The sequence below is a fragment of the Equus asinus genome, chromosome 11 (assembly GCF_041296235.1).
Source record: "Equus asinus isolate D_3611 breed Donkey chromosome 11, EquAss-T2T_v2, whole genome shotgun sequence".
In the NCBI taxonomy this organism is placed as follows: Eukaryota; Metazoa; Chordata; class Mammalia; order Perissodactyla; family Equidae; genus Equus; species Equus asinus.
In genome coordinates, this window is record NC_091800.1 from 29,521,176 (window position 1) to 29,541,639 (window position 20,464).

The 20,464-nt window shown below is 37.7% G+C and overlaps 1 protein-coding gene across 1 annotated transcript in view; it reads right to left on the reverse strand.

Annotated features, from left to right (window-relative positions):
* The window catches only part of GPALPP1 (GPALPP motifs containing 1), a 34,728-nt gene that overhangs the window by 10,744 nt on the left and 3,520 nt on the right, over positions 1-20,464 (reverse strand). The window contains exons 2-6 of the mRNA XM_014838873.3: positions 15,274-15,403; positions 14,104-14,202; positions 11,170-11,275; positions 4,659-4,790; positions 4,057-4,221 (exon numbers count right to left, since the gene is read on the reverse strand). Coding sequence (XP_014694359.2) covers positions 4,057-4,221; positions 4,659-4,790; positions 11,170-11,275; positions 14,104-14,202; positions 15,274-15,403 — 632 coding nt within the window. The remainder of the gene's footprint in view (positions 1-4,056; positions 4,222-4,658; positions 4,791-11,169; positions 11,276-14,103; positions 14,203-15,273; positions 15,404-20,464) is intronic.

Genomic DNA, 20,464 nt, shown 5'->3' on the forward strand with positions numbered 1-20,464 from the left:
CAAAACTAGTAAGATCACTCAAGGGAAAAAAGTAAAGAAAAAGAAAAGTTTACATTTGGAAAAGAAGAAATAAAACTATCTTTATTCACAGATGACATGATTGTTTACGTAGAAAACTCCAAAGAATCTACAAAAAAACTGGAACTAATAAGCAAACATGGGAAAGCCGCAGGACACAAGGTTGATATATAAAATATACTAGCAACAAACAACTGGAATTTGAACTTATAAAAAAATACCATTTACAACAGTGCACACACAAAAATGAAGGATGTAGGTAAATTTCCAACAAGTTTTAATTAGAAAAAAATATATTCTAGAGAATACATTCCCAACCAGGAATGAGGTAAGCCCACATAAAAACAATTGAAAACCACTATTCTCAAAGCATATATATATCTATTTTTAAAGATTTTATTTTTTCCTTTTTCTCCCCAAAGCCCCCTGGTATATAGTTGTATATTTTTAGTTGTGGGGCCTTTTAGTTGTGGCATGTGGGACGCCACCTCAGCATGGCCTGATGAGCAGTGCCACGTCCGTGCCCAGGATTCGAACCAGCGAAACCCTGGGCCACTGAAGCACAGCACGCAAACTTAACCACTCGGCCACGGGGCCGGTCCCCTCAAAGCATATTTTTATACTGTTGGAATTTGCTTAAGAAAACCATGGAGGCCTTCTACAATTTTTATCTAAATAATGTACTAAGACGCCACGGTATTTAATAAAGTACATTAAAAACATAGGAATAAAAACAAAGAAACCCCCCCCAAAACCCATAGGAATGGCCCATTTCTTATTTTTCCCTAAAAACTTTCCCAGAAAACAGATGCTTTTACTTATAAATATTAAGAGGAAAATGACGTTATGGTAAGGATGGAGATAAAAAGCTAACCATCTAATATGAAGGGTTAGTAGATCTAGTCAAGACTGGGAGGCGAGGACATAAGAGATCTTAGTCAACTAGCTTGTGCGCAGCACTTCCATTTCTTATCACAGAGCAATCTTAATTCTTTTAGGCCACGTTGGCTAATGTGAAAACATTAGTGGTATGGGAGATGTATGCTGGGAAATAAAAAAAAAAAAGTAAGATGAGTGGAGAGAACCTATCAAAAAGGAAATTGGCTAAGATCTGCCATGACAAAAATTAGTCAGGAACTTTACACAAGATCAAAGATACTAGAAAATGAATAGCTGTGTGATACTACACAGTTTGTGCCACAGATATAAGTCCATGGCACTATGTGCTGTAGTATACTATCACATAAAAGTTAAGGAGTAACAACGATCCCTTTATGAGTCCACTATAAACACTGAACAAAACATTTTCAGCACTGAAAAGAATGACCGGATCTAAGGAACTCGGTCACTGGGCCTGAAATCACTTAAGTTCCGTTTACTCCATTTTGCTGAGATATTTTCCTCTGAAGAAGACTCCCTGCAATTCTGGCTGTAGGCTAGACACCTTTTCACCTACAGCGAGGGACAGACGGGCGGAAAAAAGCACAAATAAACGGAGGCACAAATAAGTCCATGTAAGCAAGGGAATGAACTGTCTTTTTGGAGACAATCTTAAAGGCTAAATTATAAAAATGCCAATACATTATTTTTATAAAACACCGGCTAAGAAAGAGTAGACAGGCATTCCAACACTAGTCGTTCCGGGCGTGCGGCTCACTTCTGTACCACATCTTTTGTTACCTCTTCTGCACCACGTGGGTTGGCTCACCTCACCTTTCTATTACAACGCTCAGATTTTCTGTAATCTTCAGGACACAAGAGAACTTATGATTTTGAGACATATTCAGGGTAGGGTGCTAAACCAATTCTCTTCTAAAATGTAAGCTCCTTAAGGAGCTTTTTCATCTTTCTATTACCTGTGTGAGGGATCAGAATTGGTCACTCCAAAATGTGTCTCTTTGCCTTATTTTTAAGAACAGGAGACTCTGAAAGAAACTTTGACCTTTCCCCTAACTGCCTAAAAGAATTTAAGATAAAAGGCCTGTCCCCAGGACAGATCATCACCATAGATAGCTCTGGGTGACGGTCCTTGCTAAGCCTAGTCTTATTTACCAAACATTTGCTTTTCTATTTCCACGTGAATTGCCTTCCTCCACTTTGAAGTCCCAAACCACTGCCCTCGAACACCCTCCTTTGTCTTTAGCCGAAGATGATATTTAAGGTGGCAGCTTTGGCCATTCTGGCTGAGTTGGTCAATTTTCCTGGGTTTCTCCCACGTAACTTGATATAAAGCTTTGTTTGATTTTCTCCTGTTATTCTGTCTCACATCAATTTAATTTGTAGACCAGAGAGAAGGACCTAAAGTGGGTAGAGGAATTGTCTTCCTCCCTCACACCTGCAACCAAACACAATGCCTGGCAGAGGAGGTATTTAATTTATAGTTACAGAATGAAAATAGAAATCTCCATAATTTTAGGCACGGATGAACAAGATTAAACAGAGTTAGGGGAATGAATTAAGTGTGGAACTAAGTCAGAACTGATAAAGCTACGATCATAAACTGCCAATTAGTCAAGTATTTAAGATTTGAATGGATATCTTAAGGGAATTAAGACCTTGGGATGGAGTAAATTTAAGAGGTAGTGTTGGGGAAATTGGCTCAAGTCCTAACTTTACAATGGAATTTTCATAATAAACAGATTCAAGAAAAAAATAATAATGTATTTTATGCATACTTTCTTGGGTTTTTTTTGGGTAAATTATTTAATGTATTAATGACAGAGCTTCTTTTCTTTAATTGAGGTATAATTGACATAACATTATATTAGTTACAGGTGTACAACGTAATGATTTAATACTTGTATATATTGCAAAATGATCACCACAAAAAGTCCAGTTAACATCCATCACCATTCATAGTTACAAAAAAACTTTTTTTCTGGTGATGATAACTTTCAAGATGCACTAGCTACCTTCAAATATGCAATATGGTATTAACTATAGTCACAGTGCTGTACATTACATCCCCGTGGCTTATTCATTTTACAAGTGGAAATCTGTACCTTTTGATCCCCTTCACCCATTTCACCCAACCCTCCCCCAGCTCAGAAAACCACCAATCTGTTCTCCCTATCCATGAGCTTTTTGTTTGTTCATTTGTTTTTAGACTCCACATATGCGAGCATACAGTATTTAACACTATTAAGGAAAGTGCTTCTTGCCTATCTTGACAGTAACACAAAGCTTAGTACAGCTGAGATATGGTCATTTTGAGAGTCTCTACGTATCATCTAACTTGCTCGGTTAATCTGCGGCTTTGGTTTTTTCAGGATATCTTAAAAGATACACTTTCAAGGAGATGGTATGATGTTGTTTAAAGACCAGGGGATTTGGAATTATAGAAAGGTCTAGAATGGAATTATTGTGCATCACTTACCAGCATTGCAATTCTAGAGAAGTCGACCTCAGAGAGGTTAGTTTCTTCCTCTATAAAATGAGGTCAATAAACCCATGTTTCTGGGTTTTCTTGAGATTTAAATGACACAATTTATTGGGAAATAGTAAGCAAATAGTTAGCTATTGGCGTCACTTTCCTTCCTTATAACTTTTCTTCAGGGGGAAATCTGTGTTTTCTTTTTGGAATCATAATTTTAAAAATAGTTTGTTGTTTGTGCCATGGAATTGATTTCGACTCCTAGGGATCCTGTATACAGCAGAGTGGAACCCTGCCTGGTCTTTTTGTGCCATCCTCTCACCCTCTGGTGCTATTCATAGGGGTCCCAGAGCCTACTCTGTCTTAGTCTAGAAGCTCTAAGGAACCCTGTCTACCATGGGTGACCCTGCTAGTATTTGAAATAATAGTGGCATAACTTTCAGCATCACAGCAACATGCAGCCACTACAGTTTGACAACCAACAGATGGGTGGTGTGGCTCTTGGATTAGGAAATGAACCTGGGCTGCGGCAGCGAGAGTGCTGATTCTTGACCACTAGACCACCAGGGCTGGCTTTTAAAAACAGTAGCCTTAAATAATTCTGCCTTCTACCTTCAAAATAGAGCCAAGAGGAACAGAAATACGTGAACAAACCACCCTCTCACCTTAGCTTTCCTTTCCCTGTCAGCTGGCGTATCTGTCCAGACTGATCGATCTCCAGATTTGTCATCAGCTCTTCTTTTAAAAGCTCTGGGCCCAAGACCAAAGTCCTTCATTTCCGGGGGAAGCTCAGTCATCCACGACTCCCTTGTAATTGGTTTAGATAAATCCTTTAAGAGAAATAAAATGTTAAAAAAAAGAAAAAAAGTAGTTGGAAAGTGTGTGTGTGCACATAAAATATTGAATAAGAGACAATGTTTCTTAACTGAGGTTTTAAAGTTAAATAACAGACTTCAAGAGAAAAGATTAATAGAAGGGAATAATATTTTTGTCATATTGCTACAAATACTTTCACCTAATCTATTGTTCTTTTGACTTTGTTATCTTTTGCCATATAGAAATTTTTAGATAGGCAAATTTGCTGGTCTTTCCTTATAGTTTCTGTGACCTAGCTCCTAAATTTTCTTTATACACATACATACACACACACAAGCATACATACATACAGACATATATATACACACACATATATTAATGTCTATTTTTAAAATTTAGATTTTTAATCTATTTAGTCTATTTCTCAGAGTAAAATATATTTAAAACTTACATCATCTCCTTTAGTCAGTTTCTCTTTCATCCGCTGGGCCCTTTTTTCAAACTCTGTCGTTACACTGTAGCTCACAGGTCCTTTTGCAGGCATTGGTCCAACAATGTCCTCATCTTCACTGCTATCTGTTCCCTTTTGAAACAAGACATTACCTTTAAACCAAGAGCAGAACTACAGATTATAGAAAATGATCCTAAATTACTCAAAATTTAACTGAAACTGATTAGCTAGAGACAATAAAATAAAAAAGCAAACAATGTATTCCTGGCTCATCACAGTGACCTTTTCTCTGCCTTCCTCAAGGGCACAGTGCAGAGAGGACAAATCCATGGCACGTGGATTGTCCCACCTCTCCTCCTATGTCCAGGGCAGACCTCTTAAATGCTTTCAGCTCTCTTTCTGATGGACACAGATGTGACCTCAGAATTCTCAACATGGTATTCTAGGCCATTATCACTGACTGGTCAGAGATGACACAAGTTGAAACCATTTTCCTTCCTGGTACCGAATAAGCTTCTTGGAATAAGATGCACACAAGTAAGACATTCTTGGAAGCTGTATCAGCCTTCGTGATTTAGTATAGTTCACTGAAATAGAAATGCTGTGCAATATCTCACACATGCTAACCTGAATGAGTTAATTTGGTTCCCAAAGTACTTCACTTACTCAAAAGATATAACAGTATTGTAATAATTGAATTCAACTTGTTCGTAATCAATCACTTTAATAAAGGGTTTTCACGTAAGACTCTGTGTTAGATGATACATACACTAGGGCTGAAAGCAGTCCTTGTCCTCAAGCAGAAGCTAGATTGAGACAAACAACAATAACACGTTTGTTCTCCAGCTCTGAAAGGCAGCTGCTTCCTCTTATTTTTTTCAAACTACCAGGATCAGGAGTTCATTTGTATTGTTTACATTTTCCCCACTAACCACTAAAGGTAACTTCCATCTGTGGTTTCTTCTCTGAACCCTTACAGCAATTGCTATTGGTATGAATAATTAGATAATTATATATGGTCTAGTGGCTTACTCTAAATGTCTCTCACACACACACACACACTCTTAATAATTACGGACTTTGGTATACAACGCCTGATTTGGTCCTCATAACAAAACTGTGAAATGACCCTACTACTCTTGTTTTCTTTTTGAGGAAACCTAGGTTTAGAGAATTCTATTTTGAAAGGTTAAACAACTTGTCCGAGGTTATAAAACTAGCATCTAAGACCCAAATATTCTAAGATCCAGGCCAGTATTTTTTCTACTAATACTACAGCAACCCCTCTATTATTTTCTTTATTTCAACTGTTAATGATTTAACTTTAAGTGTGTATAGCTTATCTATACAACAGGAAGCTCTTCAATGTCAAAGACATGACCTTAAACATATTTATAACCCCCTACACATATAATACTTGGTGCTGTAAATGAGAAGATATAATAGATATAATGAACTTTTAAAACTATAAGAGATAGGGTATCAATATAGTGCTGAAGTTTAAGATGATGGGATAAGCTAATGGTATTTTTACTTTCATCTAACACGCGATGATTTTATGAAGGTAGAACATCAGCACGTCTTGCATATCTTGGTAGGATGATACCCAAACTTTTTAGAAATAAAAATCACTTAGGATGTTGGGAGACACAAACTAAATGGGTGGTTGGAGGTGCAAGTAGAAAATCAGGCCCAACGCGCTAAACCGAAAATGAGAAACCAGAATCATAAACCCAAATCCAATCTAGGTATTAAATCATTTTGGTGTCCTAGATGAGTTATTTAAACTTTTTTTAAAAAGCTGAGTTATTTAATTAAAAAATACAATACAAATTATGTCCCCTGTTGGTTTAGAGTTTGGGCTGCGAGGCAGTTAGACCTAGTTTCAAGGCCCCAATTTGCCATTGTGTTAGCCCTGGGACCTCAGGCACAGTAACCTTTCTAGGTCTCATTTTGTCTTCCAGATGGGGATTATAACAGCTCCAACCAATAACTACTCTATTGCTAAGAGAACCCCGTGTTTTGTTTGTCCTCTTTGGAGCCATGCTTTTCTCAGGAAACTGGGACTGTCTCCAACTCCTGGAGAAAAATGTTGATAATTCTAAGCCAATCACTTTGGTCTGTAGGGGAGGAAGACATTTCCTCTACCCACTCTGGGTCCTTCTGGCCAGAGAATGAATTAAATTCACATGAGACAGAATAATAGGAGAAAATTAAACAAAGCTTTATAACGTGTACACATGGGAGAGCCTCAGGCAACTTGCCAAAATGGCTGAAGCCACCACCTTAAATATCATCTTCAGCTAAAGGCAGAGGAGGATGTTGGGGGTGGGGGGAGTCAGTTACTGGAGTATACCAGTACCAGACAAGCACAGTAAACAAGAGTAACATTATTATGCAGATTTAAGTCCTTGTCTTCCGCATTACGAGTTTTTAGAAGATAAGGTCATCCCCCCTCCTTCTTCCTGGTACAGAAAGGGAGACAGCTTTACAGATGGAGATTTCCTTTACAAATGTAAAGGTCTCTTAACAAAGGGTAAGTAAATTCTACTTTTCAGAGTTTCTTTCCTGTCTGCAGCTTTTTTAAAAGTAACCAGCCCAAAATATTCCTCATGCAAAAGAGACATATCTTGGGGTGGCCAATTCCAGTCCCCTACAGGTCTCATTCTTCTTGCCCAACTGACTGGCTTAGGTATGGGCATATGATTCCATTTTGGCAAAAGAAACGCGAGGAGAAGTCTATAGGAAACCTGGGAAAGTTTTCCTCCCTCTAAAAAAGGGACACAGGATAGGGACCATTCCCCTTCCGTGTCTGGACATTGTCATCTGCATGTGAATCTTAGAATTTTGGCAGGCTTCTTGGTATAATGAAGGGGTCAGCCTAAGAGGAATCAACATACTGGCAATGATAGAGAAGATGGAAAAAAACTGGAGCCCTGGATGATTTCATTAAGCTGTTGAATTAATGAACCCTGGAATGACCCCACCTCTAGACCTCTTATGATGTCTGAAACACATTTCCCTTATTTTGGAAATATAGATTAGATACCACCCAAGAAATTACAAAAACAACCCATTTGCTGAGTAGACTAAGACAAAGTTCCATTTTGAGTTGGATTTTCTGTTATTTGCAGCTAAAAGCATTGTGGCTGACACACCATAACCTAGGATTGCTGTTTGAATTAAATTAAGTTTATACAGTTATGCAAATATAATTGAGTCATGCAAACCTAAGTTTGTGTTGTGCTTTACAGCATCTGGCTTATGGCAAGTACTCAACAAATGTTAACTGTTAGCATTATTATGTATGTCTTAATTTGGGAGTATACATTGTGAATGAGAGACTAAGAGAAGCCTCTCTTTGAGAAAGGAAACTATGAAATCAGAAAAAGAAGTGTCTTTTGAAAAAGGTTTTGTTAACGGGAAATCATAAACCGAGAAATTCAGAATCAAGATTACCCTGAACAGGCATACTCTGAAGTCATCCCTGCCCCATCCTTACCCCTTACCTTTTGCTAAGAGAAGCTAGAGAATGTAGAATAGATACCATCTAGGGAATTACCTAAACTATCCACTTGTTAGCTAGGTGGGTTAGGATAGAATTCCAAGTATGAATAAAGTTGAATTACGCTACATCTTTAAAAAATTTTTATTTTGAAAAATGTAGTGCCAAGACAAGTAGAATGAACACCCAGGTATCTCCACCCCAATTCATCAGTTGCTAACATTTTACTACGTTCATCTTTCTTTCCCTACCCCTCTGGCCTCTCTCTGTGAGGCAGACACACACACAAACACACACACACACACTTTTTTGGGACTCATTTGAAAGTAGGTTACAGATAGCATGAAAAGGCCTTAGACTAAAGCAAACTTCCTTCCCACTTTCCAGAGGACAGTGGGTTCCATTTCTCTAGTACTCTTTTTGCAGACAGAGCAGTACTTTGAGGCTGTGGGTTTGATTCAGGAAGCTCACAGGGAGCTCAATTCACTCTACTCTGCCTACCGGAGCCTGTCCCCGGGCCCAGTCCTCTAGAGTTTATGGCTGGGTTGATAAAACCACGCTGGTCCCCTGCTGTGTAAACTTGTGTTTACTGCTCTAGCTTTGAATTCTCTCAATGTTATTAGCACCTGTGGATTTCCCTTTCTTTCTTTGGAGCTTAGCTCTCTATTCTTTGTTGCTATTTTATTTTTCCCCAGCATTCCTCTGTGTTTGTGGCAGGGCGAGCCTAGCCTGACCATGTCAGCTCAGTCTCCCATATGGCTGGAAGCTGTCCTCTAGTAACTTATTCTTGTATTTAACAATTTTGTTAGAAAGGATTCCTTATAGTTAATGTAAATTCTTCAAGGTTACTCTCACGGCACATGTAGTAGAGGTAATAATAATAACAGTAGTTATTATAAGTTGAATAGCTACTGTTCTGATTTAACCCTTACAACAACCCTATAAGATAACAACCTGCATGTTCCTGATAACAAAACTAAACTCAGCCAGGATTCCAAGCTTGACTGGCTCTTGTCTACCTCTCTCTCTCTTCCACCTTTCTCCTCATTCTCTCCACTCTAACCACACTGGACTTCTTTAACCCTCATTTTCTTTCTCTCTGCACTCTTCTGCCCTCACATAAACTATCTGTAGTCTCTGGAACAATCTTTCCTGCCCTTTCTGCTGAGCTATCTCCAACTCATCAATCTTCAGTTTAGACATTTTCTCAGAGAAAAAGACTTTTTCTCATTTCTTCAGATTAGGGTGCCCTGTCACGGTTCCACTATATTTTGTCTCACCTTTTGAATCACTCATAGTATCACAAATTATTTCTTTAATAAATGTATTCCTTACTACGCTGTAAGTGTGACAACGGCAAGGACTGTGTCTAACTTACTCATTCATTCAGTAAATACTTTTGAATGGCCACTGGAGATAACACAAAAAGTCTCTGTCCTCAACGGCCTCACATTCTAGTGGGGAGAGGTTGACAATACAGAAAAAGAAGTGGTATCTTAGGTGATAAATGCTGTGGAGCAAATTAAAGGAGCGAAGAGGACAGGAGTAAAGGGAAGAGAGGTTAGCAATTTTAAATTAGGAGGCCAGAAATGACTTCATTGAGAAGGTGACATTCCAGGAAAAACTGAAAGTCTGGGAGGGAGGCAAGCCACACAGACATCCAGGAGAAGACCATTTTCAAGAGACTTGGTAGGTATAAGGGCTCCAGGGCAGGAGTGCACCTGATGTATTTAAGGAGGTATAACAAGGAGCCCAGTGTGGCCAGATTAAAATAAGAGAGAAAACCAGGGAACTAATAGGGGCCAGACTGTAGACGGCTCTCTAAGGCCTTTGGCTTTTACACAGAGCGAGAAGTAGAATATTTGATAGTTTTGAGTGTGAGTGACAGCATCTGACTTTATTTCATCCAGGCAGCTACAGCTGCAGGGCTGAGAAGAGGCAGTAGAGGAACGAGGGCGAAAGCATGAAGATCATAAAACAGGTGAGATATGATGTCGACCTGGAGCAGGGCGGTTGCAGAAGTAGCTGGATTCTGGATGTGTGTTAAAGGTAGGAACAACAGAATTTGTTGACAGATCCATTTCCGTGACTATGTGCCTGACACATTGTAGGTACTCACAAATATCATTGAGAGAAAGAGTAAATGACTCTGAAGTTCATGATCTTAACCCCTGCGTTACATTGCCTTTAGTGACAAGCTCAGTGGAACTGTTGAATTCTCAGTGGAGACACAGAGGAGTCTCTTGATCAGATGAATTCACACACAGGAAGCCACTGCACAAGAATTTAAAGTCATAAGAACTGGGTGATTTAAAGTCGTAAGAACTGGGTTTGAGTCTTGGCTTTGATAAGTCCAAATTGTGCAAACTTGGGTAAGCTACCAATTTCTCTGGTTTTTAGCACCTGTAAGATGTAGATCATATCTGTTTCATAAGGCCATGGAGAAGATAAAATAATATCCATATAAGCGAAAATGCACTACAAATTATAAAGTACTTTACAAATCTCAGCTACTGTTCAAGACCACACCTTTAACAAGAAAATAGCCTTCATATTTGACTCTAAAATCATTTCATCTATTTTTTCATAAAATCACATATCCACCAATGCCTTCATCATAAACAGGCATCAGAGCTGGATAGAGTTAATTTCAACATAAAGATCATTATTAACAAGTTCCTCAGCTTTCTCTCTTCCAGATCAAATCACAATGACTCCTTAAACTTTTCATCATGTTCTTTTTTCTAGCACTTTATTTAGAGCTTCCCTTCAAGGACGAGAAGCATGAAAAGGTAACACCCTGTCAACATGCAACTGCCTTGTGATTTTTCTAAGAGCATCTCGGATCTATGATAAGCCTTTGATTTCATCTACCGACGTTACAACCTTAAATTCATCTGAGCATGACTGCATCTGCCATTACATCTGAGGCAAACGACTGCAGCTAGCACTACATAATGTTTTGAGTTTGTTACATCTTATTCTTTAAACAAAAATTTTCCAAACCTCGGAGTCGAAATATGATGATACTTGTCCTGGATCATCTCTGCCTTTGTCACTTTTCTGTATAGACTTAATAAAACCAGGCGGCAATGCAGGACCTATGATAGGCCTGAAAAACAAAATGCACCTTTATCATTCTCCCTGACTTTAGAAAGCAGTTTCCAAAATAAAAGGTCACACACACACACACACACACACACACACACACACACACAAAGCCAGAAAATAACAAATGTTGAAAATCAGAATTTCATTCAACATATTTTTACTAGATAACCTGGTATTTTTCAACTTAGCATCTTTAAAAAATCTCATTTTTGCATTTTAACTTTCTGCCTGTTAGTCAATGATTAGAGACAAAACCAGGAATTTTCAACCTGTCAGTGGTGTATACTCACTTCCTAAAAGAACTACATTAAATAAAAACATTTTTTAAAAAAACAAGTCCTTACTATGGACTAAAGCCTGTGAAGATCTTTTCTACTTTGTACCTTAGCTCTCAGTTTTGAAATTCACTGTCCACTGAAAAATGCCTTAGGAGCATTACAATTGTAGTGAGAACCACTTAGGTGGAAACTGAGTTTTAAGGACATATACAGCACACGCATATGCCAGACGCTACAACTGATGGTCCATGTGCCAAGGTGGTATAAAAATCTAAACACTCCCCTCACTAATAACCCAATAACGACGTGGAAGTGTACAGGAATGAAAAGAGCTCATTTGAGACCCACAGGAAAGGGAAAGGTTGGGGGCTAACCATATTTCAGCCAGTGCCCCTTTCTGTTTCTTCAAAACAGCCCTGGTTGGTATAAGTCACTCCATTTTCAAGGTGAGCAAAATAATGCCCAAGGACAACACAAACTAGTAAATGACACAGCTGGAGTCTGACCCCTGGTCTCCTGGATGAAAAAGTTCATGTTTTTCAAGCTGCCCTGTTGCCACATTCGGAGTGAACTATCATTAGTTCAAAAGGGAGAACTCCCTAAATTCTGCATCTTAAAAAGAGAAAGTCTTACTTTGTGTAGGGAAAAATAAAACAGAAAGACACTTTCCTCTTTCTTTCACAGTTTTAAGTTTCTTCATCCTTTCTTTCATACCAATGTTTTTTCCAGAGAGTCACTGTGCCAGTATTACCAACCAACAGGACACTGCAGGCCTAAGCCCAATTTTCCAAATTGCACTGTGTTCAATTAGAGCCTCTCAGACAGGCTTCCTGGCAGGGGAAAGACAGTACTGAGAGTCAGAAGGCCCAGGTTCCGCTCCTGGCCATTTAACAACCTCTTGTCTTGGTTCATAAAACCTCTTTGAGCCAAAACAATTTTGCATATGAAAAACAGGCAGGTTTGGCATTGTTAGAAAGATCAAATTAGCTATGACTTATAAGCTATAAGGAAGTACTGCATGGGTTTTTTCTGAGTACAATTTTTAGCAGATCTACAAATGCAATTACAGCTCAATTCTCTGGTCTCAGGGAATTTGTGAGGATAAAATTACTGGTACACAAAATCTTAAAATATGGTAAAGGAATATAACCATGGCATGTTATGGCTGTATAAAAAGTTTATGCCTACAATATATGCTACCACCTGTTTACTTCATACATATACTTTATTATTGCCAAAAGAGAATTCTCAAGAAAGAAACTGCTATACATCTAACAATGTATTTTCTTGAAAGGAATGTTATATCCCAGCAGTCAGCAAATTTTCTATAAAGAGCCAGATAGGAAATTTTAGGCTTTGAGGGTCAGATTTGGGTCTCTGTTGCATATCTGTCTTTGCTTTTTTAATGACGTTTTTTTTTCCTTGTATGGAAGATTCACCCTGAGCTGACAGCTGTTGCCAATCTTCCTCTTTTTTTTTTTTTTTGGCTTGAGGAAGATTTGACCTGAGCTAACATCTGTGTCAGTCTTCCTCTATTTTGTATGTCGGTTGCCACCTCAGCATGGCCACTGATGAGTGGTGTAGGTCTATGCCTGGAAACAGAACCCAGGCCACCGAAGTGGAGCGCACCAAACTTAATCACTAGGCCACAGGGCCGGCCTCCTAATAACCCTTTAAAGATCATTCTTAGCTTGGGGGCCATACAAAAACAGGCAGTAGATTGTCTATCCTTGTTATTTCTAAAAGGACCAAAGTTATATGAAAGTTAGGAGCTGACAAATGTGATTATAAACTCTGAATACAAAATGTATGACAGCCTTTTCTATTTATTCTTGCATATTGGTAAATAGTGTTCTGAATTATAAGCAATTTGGTGTGCAATTTCATACTCAGCATTTAAAAATTTTACAATTCCAAGAAGAAGACAAGAATCAATATTTACCATATGTTCACTCTGTGCTAGGCACCATATAAGATACAGACATGTATGTAATATGTACATAAATATGAACTCTCAATCACTACAACAATTCTGTAAGGTGCATGTTGTTTTCCTGTTTCACAGATGACAAATTTGAGGTTCAGAGAAGTTAGTCAAATTGTCTAAGTTAGCACAAAGGGATTTATTTCTTTTATCAATAAATAATTAAGAAAACGCCCGAATTAGAAGTCAAATACCAGGATTCTAGCCCCAGGTCTACCATTTACTATGTGTGCACCCTTATTTGTTTAAAAAAAAGGGGAAGAAAGATAACGTTCCACACAGCCTACCAAAAACCCTTTGTGAGTACCAAAAAGATGTGGAAGATTTTATACACTATGAATGTGTCATAAACATGTAAATAATTATTTTTATTATAGGAATTTTTCATTATAATTATTTTTATTTAAATAATTATTTAAAATAGTATTTAAATAATTTTTATTTATATGAATATTGACTGTTATATAAATATATGTTAAAAACAATTTCAGACTGTTCTTTAATGAATTAACAGACACTAGTTGAAATACTCAGAAAAGACTGGCCTGAAATACTACACATTATCACCTTGGAGGAGAATCGTCCTGTTTTTTAAATCCAGGAGGAAGGGCTGGTCCAAAAAAGCCTTCATCATCATCATCGTCATCTTCATTTCTGCTCTGTTTTCTGAAAACATGGTAGTATAACTTTATGCACATACGTCAAAATTTCTTTCAGAGAAATTTTAATTTTTAAATGAAGCATTAACTTCAACCAGTTATATAAATACCGAAACAACAAATTAATCTTGCCAAATAAGAAAAAGTGGACACCAGATAGATCTTCTACTAATCTTTTCTTGGAATTCATTTTGGCCTAAAATAGTTAGAGATTGGTTATTTCTTTACAGCAGTAATATATCAATTTTCTATCATTTTATGTGGTGTTGAAGACTCTACTCAATGAAGTTTCAAATAGTCTACTTGCTAGATAATTTTGAGCAAAAAGTTTACGACTTTGGCTTTTAATCTCATTCTTTTTTTTTTTTTTGAGGAAGATTAGCCCTGAGCTAACACCTGCTGCCAATCCCCCTCTTTTTGCTGAGGAAGACTGGCCCTGGGCTAACATCCGTGCCCATCTTCCTTTACTTTATATATGGGACGCCTGCCACAGCATGGCTTGACAAGCGGTGTGTAGGTCTGCACCTGGGATCCAAACCCATGAACCCCAAGCTGCTGAAGCAGAACGTGTGAACTTAACTGCTGTGCCACCGCACTGGCCCCTAATCTCATTCTTTAAACGAGGCTTAAGTTGCTATTTCTGTCTCATAATCTTTTAAAATGCATCAAAAAAACTTGCTACCCAATAATAAACAAAGGTTTGACATGTTACTTACACGGACCTGTGGCAAGTAAGGCTAGGCTAGAGGGAAATCATTCATTTACTTAAACAAAAAACATATACTGCACAGACAGTTTTTAAAAAGAAATCCTATGGTTTATCTAGAATACTTAGTCACTTTAAGGAAAAATTCTTTTTAGAAGAATTTTATTGAAATTCTAGGTATCTCCACAGCTACATACTACTAGAATAAATTTCTTTGTAAAAGGTACAGTTCATGAGGAAATGCCACAAGAAATGATTTGTTCCTCCACTGTATAAATGCAGATATGATATCCCCTTACTAGCTATCTGTTCCAGCCAGTGTATACCAGGTTTGAAGACTGATTTATTATTCATTTTAAGTAAGTGACTGACCTTGCACTTGGACCAGTGTCCTCTTCTTCTGATTCTTGATTTCCTTCTTCAAAAGAACTACTGTCCTCATCGCTGTCTGACGACTCTGAACTACTGCTTTTATAATTAGGGGGCAGAGCTGGTCCTGCAACTAAAGAAGATTTTGTGTATAATTTTGTCTTTCCAACTCCAGGAAGGCATAAATCATGTCTGACACAGTATCACTACGAGATGCACAAAAACTTTAATACCCAAACTTATAAATATAACAATAGCATATAATTTCCCTGACATATTACAATTTTTGCATTAGTTGCAATTTTGGTTGGTACAACTGCCAAAACAGTTTCATGGGTTTTTTTCTTACAGACAGCAAATGGTAGACAATATTTACATCACAGTGCTAACCAAACAATGAAATTGCCACTCCGTAATCTAATATATAAAAAATGAAAATTATCCATTTTGGTTTCTAAGAACAACTACTTTAAAAAATATCTTTACTGGCATCATCATACTTCTCAGTTTTCTTTTCAAGATGATTGTTCAAGCAGAAACAAACTTAGAGTGACTCTAAGTTTTACTGCTTACTAGTAGAGATAAAGAGAAGAGAATGAGGCTGCGCTGGGATGGAGATGCTGCGAAGGAGCGGGGCAAGGGTCTTCTGGGCCCACACATCAGAGTGACTTGCTCTAACTTCATGTCTCAGCAAAATTACAGATTATTGCATGATGTCTCTGCATGATGTCAGGATGTCACATAGACACAACTATCTATGTTGGTACTGAGCAGTAATGCTAAAATTCTACTGCCATAGTTTCCAAGCCTGGATGTTTATCAGAATCGGCAAAATACTTTTTAAAAAGAGATTCCTGGGGCCGGCCCCGTGGCCGAGTGGTTAAGTTCGTGTGCTCTGCTGCAGGTGGCCCAGTGTTTCATCGGTTTGAATCCTGGACGCGGACATGGTACTGCTTATCGGCGTCCCACATGCCACAATTAGAAGGACCCACAACTAAGAATATACAACTATGTACTGGGGGGCTTTGGGAAGAAAAAGGAAAAAAAAAAAAGGGGATTCCTGGGCCCTTTCCCCAGAGATTCTGACTCAGTTGGCCTAGAGGAGGGCCTGGAAATATAATCTTGCAAAGTACTTCCCAGGGATGCTATTCATTCACTATTAATAATAACAAAAACTTAAAAATAATAAAAGAAAAATAACATGTCGAGTCTAATGTGCTATGCACTGTTTTAAGAGATTTATATGCATTAACCTATTTAATTCTGACAACAACCATATTAGGGAAGTATTATTATTTCTATCTCACAGATGAAGAAACAGATGCAGAGAGAATGTATCTTGCCCAACTTCACACAACTAAATAGTGAGATATGAACCCCAGAGTCTGATTTCAGAGCCTATACCCTTAACCACTATACTAGACAACATTCAACTGAGTCAGCATCCATGCATCCAACAGATACTTATTGAATAAACACTTCTAGAGAAACAACATAAAAAAGAAACAAATGAAGAAGGTGACTGTGAATACGTGGGAAGGTAATTTTAAAGACAGAGGTCAGGAGCATGGCAGTGCTATTCTCTAATACGGGCAAGACTAGAAGGAAAGCAGGTTTGGGGGAGGAGTCAAGAGCTTGGTTTTCTCATCTTAAGTTTAACACGCACATTAAAAAAGTCAGTGGTACCATCCGTGGTACTTGGGTATAGCAGTATAAAGCTCAGGAGAGAAGCTAAGGCCAGTTTCAGAACCACGGGTCTATTTCTGAAATTTTTTCTGATCCCCCCATGTTGTATTACTAAAGAGCAAGCGCTTAATACACACTAAAAATTCAAACTTTTATCTTAAAAAATTTGATACATTTTAAAATATTTTTCTATACATCATTACATGAAGGAAGGAATTTTAGAAAATAAATGCTGAACTTGTAATACAGCACACCTAGAAAAGAACAATCAAGCAGCAAAAAGAGGGAACCATTAAGAACTAAGGGGTAGGATTCACATCTCCAAGTGCTGTTTAAGATTGAAGAATAGTTATGTCTTAATATAACTTATTAGAATAAGTTATGTCTTAGTATGTAAGTATACCCCAACTACAAATGGAGACTATATTTGACTTCTGACTCTAATGAATAATGTCTTTACTGAGTTCTAGTTTATCTCTTTATGTACTACTAATTCCTAGAGACAGCACCTTTTAGAACACAGCAAGAAGGGGAGGACACCACCTTCCACGAATATCCCTTTCTTCAAAATTCTAGGGGTCACAGCTTTAACACGAAGGAACCTGGGGGACTGCATTTCACTCTCATAGTGACTGACTCTGCCCATCTCCCTCTTGATTCTAAATATTAAAAAGAGAAGATTTTTTTCTTTTTTGCTTCTTTCTTTTCTTATTTGTGGGTGCTATCAATGTAATTTGTCAATTTGACACTACTGGCTAATTTTCAATTGGTTTGGATTAAGAAGAGATTTTATTATTCTTTTATATAGTTCAAGTGATTAAAAGGCTAAATGTTCTAAATATGTGCTGTCCTTGGTATTACAACTAATAGGTAAATTCGTCTTGAATTTTTAAAGAAACAAGTGGGATATAAGTTTAAAAAAGAGAATAAACAGATGAAGATAAAACTCATCCAAGAAGAACATAGGGCCTTATTTTTTTTAATGATCACAGGAAAAATAATGTAACAAAGTGGCATTCAGAACATAGAATTATTTACTTTCCATTTGGTTTGTGTCAAAAGAAATAACTAGTAGATAATACTACAGGACACTAAGAGATGGTAACATAAAAAAGAGAAGAATTTGAAAGTATAAGTTAGTATAAGCCACATTACAGACTTTCTAATAAAATTAAGGGCATGCCTGGCTTCACTATTTTATAGGTATTCTTCTTCACAACTATATAAATTGTGTCAAAAAATTAGTTTAGGCACTTGTAACAAACTATTCCATCTCTCTCCTAAAGCAGTGATGCTATACTATCATTATTACTCCTGCTGTGATAGTAATTTTTTCAAATAGATTATAAATTCCACGAGAATAGGGGTTATGCCTCCTAGTTCATTATTTTTCCCTTGTGATATCTATCACACAGAATTATGCATACAAAAAATACACTCAATATAGCACATAAAATCTCATTATAGATCAGGAATTGATTTTGATGAAAGGAAACACTCACCTTGGACCCCAATTAAATGAAATGTTATTCCCCCAACAGCAATTTCATTCTTCTCATTAGTAGACTTATACTACAAAAAAATTGTACTCTATCATGTTTTGAATTTCAACAATAAAAATTTATGAAAATTTGTTTTCTCTTGTTATATAACATACTTCCATAATAATCTTGACTTTGCCTATTAACCTGCACAGTCTAAAATATTTATTACTGGTCCTTTACAGGCAAAGCTTGCTGACCCCATGACAGGATTAAGTCATGGAAATATTTATAAGTAGCACCCAACCCAGTCTTTTGCAGGGGGTAGGCAGTACCGTCAGAGAATGTGTCCTAGAAAAAGGGATGTTTGGTCTGGGGCTAAAGGACAAGACTGAGGTAGCTGGGCAAAGTGGGTGGGGACTTGAGGGAGAGTAGTCCAGGCAGAGAGAAAAGTGTCTGCCGAGAACTCAAAAGCCTCGAAGCCTAGCTAATTTAGAAAACAGAAATGTGTTCAGGGTGGCTGGAACCAAGACAGGACAGAAGGCAGCATTAAGGTAAATGTTGCTGTGAGGTTAAGGAAGGTCAGGACTAAAGGGTGCCTTGAATTTAGCAAAAAGGTGCTGAGAAATAAGCGGCAGGTGGTCTCCGTTTATTCCCACAGTGAAATTGGTGAGAGCGGTCTCCATGGACTGGCAAGCACAGAAGCCAGGATCTAGTGGGTTAAGGAAAAAATGGGGAGGATCCAGAGAAAAAGAAGATTACCGATAGGGGGATGTGGACTAGAGGCTTCATAAAGGTGGGAAAGACTTGAATGTTTTGGCTAAATGCTAAGGGCAAGGAGCCCAGAGGACAAGCAAAGGAAATGATTCAGAGTAGAAATGGAAGGATTAGCCTTAGAAGAAGGCAGTACACCTCTCCTATCGTAACCAAAGGGAAGACAAAAAAGCTGGGCACACATTCAGGAAATTTTTCATGCACAGTGACAGAACATTGAGGAAGTTCTCTTGAGATGGTATCTACCTTTCCAGTGAAGTAGAGGAAGAGAGAGTCTAAGAAAGAAAGAGAAGGTTTTAACAAGCCATGGTGGACAATGGGGAAGAGAGCTGCATGGGGAAACCTCTGAGGATTGCGGAGCAGAGCTGAGGACCCAATTAGGGATGTGATAAAATATAAAGTTCACAGCTTTCTAAAATACAGTATTTTCTTCTTAACCAAGGTATTCTTAAAATAATTTTTCTTTTTTTGTTAACTTAGGGTCATTATTCTAAGAATCACATAATGTGTATCTTTAGACAATTAGAAATTTGAGGCATCGGGGAGAACAATGTTATTTAAATTTTTTTACTTTGGAAATGAGACTATGAATTCAAGTTTCTTAAAACTAGATGCACAGGCCAATAAGCACATGAAAAGATGCTCAAAGTCACTCATCATTAGGGAAATATAAATTGAAACCACAGTGAGATATCATTTTGCACCCCTTAAAATGGCTATTATAAAAAAAGAAAACAGGAGGCAACAAGTGTTGGTGAGGATGTAGAGAAACTGGAACTCTTGTGCATTGCTAGTAGGAATGTAAAATGGTGCAGCCACTATGGAAAACAGTATGGTGACTCCTCAAAAAATTAAACACAGAACAACCATATGCTCTAGAATTCTACTTCTGGGAATATATCCAAAAGAACTGAAAGCAGGGACTCAAATAAGCTATTTGTATACCCATGTGCACAGCAGCATTATTCACAGTAGCCAAAAGGTGGAAGCAATCCATGTGTGCATCAACAGATGAATGGATAAACAAAATGTGGTCTATATGGTCTATACATATGTGGAATATTATCCAGCCTTAAAAAGGAAATTGTGACACACGCTACAACATAGATGAAACTTAAAGATACTACGCTAAACGAAATAAGCCAGACCCAAAAGGATAAATATTGTATGATTCCATTTGTATGCAGGACCTAGAGTAGTCAAAATCATAGAGACAGAACATAGAACGGTGGTAACCAGGGGCTGGGGGAAGG